We start from the raw sequence: 1,156 nt of genomic DNA on the forward strand, positions 1-1,156 counted from the left end.
GTGAGGAGGGGGTGGGGGTGGTGGGCCTCCCCGGGAGGGTGGAGGCGGAGGTGCTGCAAGAGTAGAAACAGATTTGTTAGCATTAAAATAAATAAATATGCAGACTCTCCATATTTCTGAGTTGAACGCATATGAACGCAACCACAAAGCCATAATTATGAGTGGGAATCTTTGAGCTTTCTCTAAACCCTCAGTTTCCGAGTTGGAAGTGTGTCAGTGAGAAAATATGGCATTCGTCACTTCTCTCCGGAGCTTACACTATGCCTACGTCATCTGCTGGAATGTCACTTTCTCGTGTATGCTAGAGATTTCGGTTTATGAAGTTTTTAAATTTTGATATTTCTCTTACACAAACACACTGCTTCACTTCAGAAGGCCTTTATTAAACCCCCGGAGCAGTGTGGAGTACTTTTTTATGATGGATTGATGCACTTTTTTGGGCTTCAAAATCTCGACCACCATTCACTGCCATAAAGCTTGGAAGAGCCAGGACATTTTTTTAATATAACTCGTCTGAAAGAAGAAAGCCATATACACCTAGGATGGCTTGAGGGTGAGTAAATCATGGAGTAATTTTCATTTTTCGGTGAACAATCCTTGAATTAAATTGCTATAGTGCTTGAATTCAGTGAAGATGTCAGGAGAAACACTTTGCGCAACGATATAGTCAGAAAGCTTTTCAATCTACAAATCACCATCATTTACCATGGATTTACTGTAGTATCACTAACTGTACTGTGGTGTTGTGGCAGAATTGTGATTTTTTTTGTATTGAATTTTACTGTATTATTAATGTAGACATGAATTAAATGTATTAAAGGAGTAATGGAATATAGATTATTATTTGTGATTAAGCTATAGCATGTGTGCATTTATACTAAATGTCTTTACACTACTGTTTTTCATACAGATAGCTAAAAACCATATAGTCAAATTTTTACCATGGTATTGAGGTGCTATATGTGTGGTTTATCGTGATTTAAAGTCCCCATGAAATCAAAATTCAAGTTTTTTGGGTGTTAGTATCAATATGTTAGTCTTAAGGTCATCTATAAGGCAGTGTGCTCCAAAACAGTGACAAAATTCGCATTTATAAGATATAAGCATTCAAGATTGCAGTTTGTCACTTCCGCCAAAACGGCTCAACGATTTTTTT

The 1,156-nt window shown here is 37.2% G+C and overlaps 1 protein-coding gene across 1 annotated transcript in view; it reads right to left on the reverse strand.

Annotated features, from left to right (window-relative positions):
- wasla (WASP like actin nucleation promoting factor a) overlaps positions 1-1,156 on the reverse strand; it is a 31,086-nt gene that overhangs the window by 3,025 nt on the left and 26,905 nt on the right. The window contains 1 exon segment of the mRNA XM_016569839.1: positions 3-53. Coding sequence (XP_016425325.1) covers positions 3-53 — 51 coding nt within the window.

The sequence above is a fragment of the Sinocyclocheilus rhinocerous genome, unplaced genomic scaffold (assembly GCF_001515625.1).
Source record: "Sinocyclocheilus rhinocerous isolate Xijiao unplaced genomic scaffold, SAMN03320098_v1.1 scaffold200, whole genome shotgun sequence".
NCBI classification, from domain to species: domain Eukaryota; kingdom Metazoa; phylum Chordata; class Actinopteri; order Cypriniformes; family Cyprinidae; genus Sinocyclocheilus; species Sinocyclocheilus rhinocerous.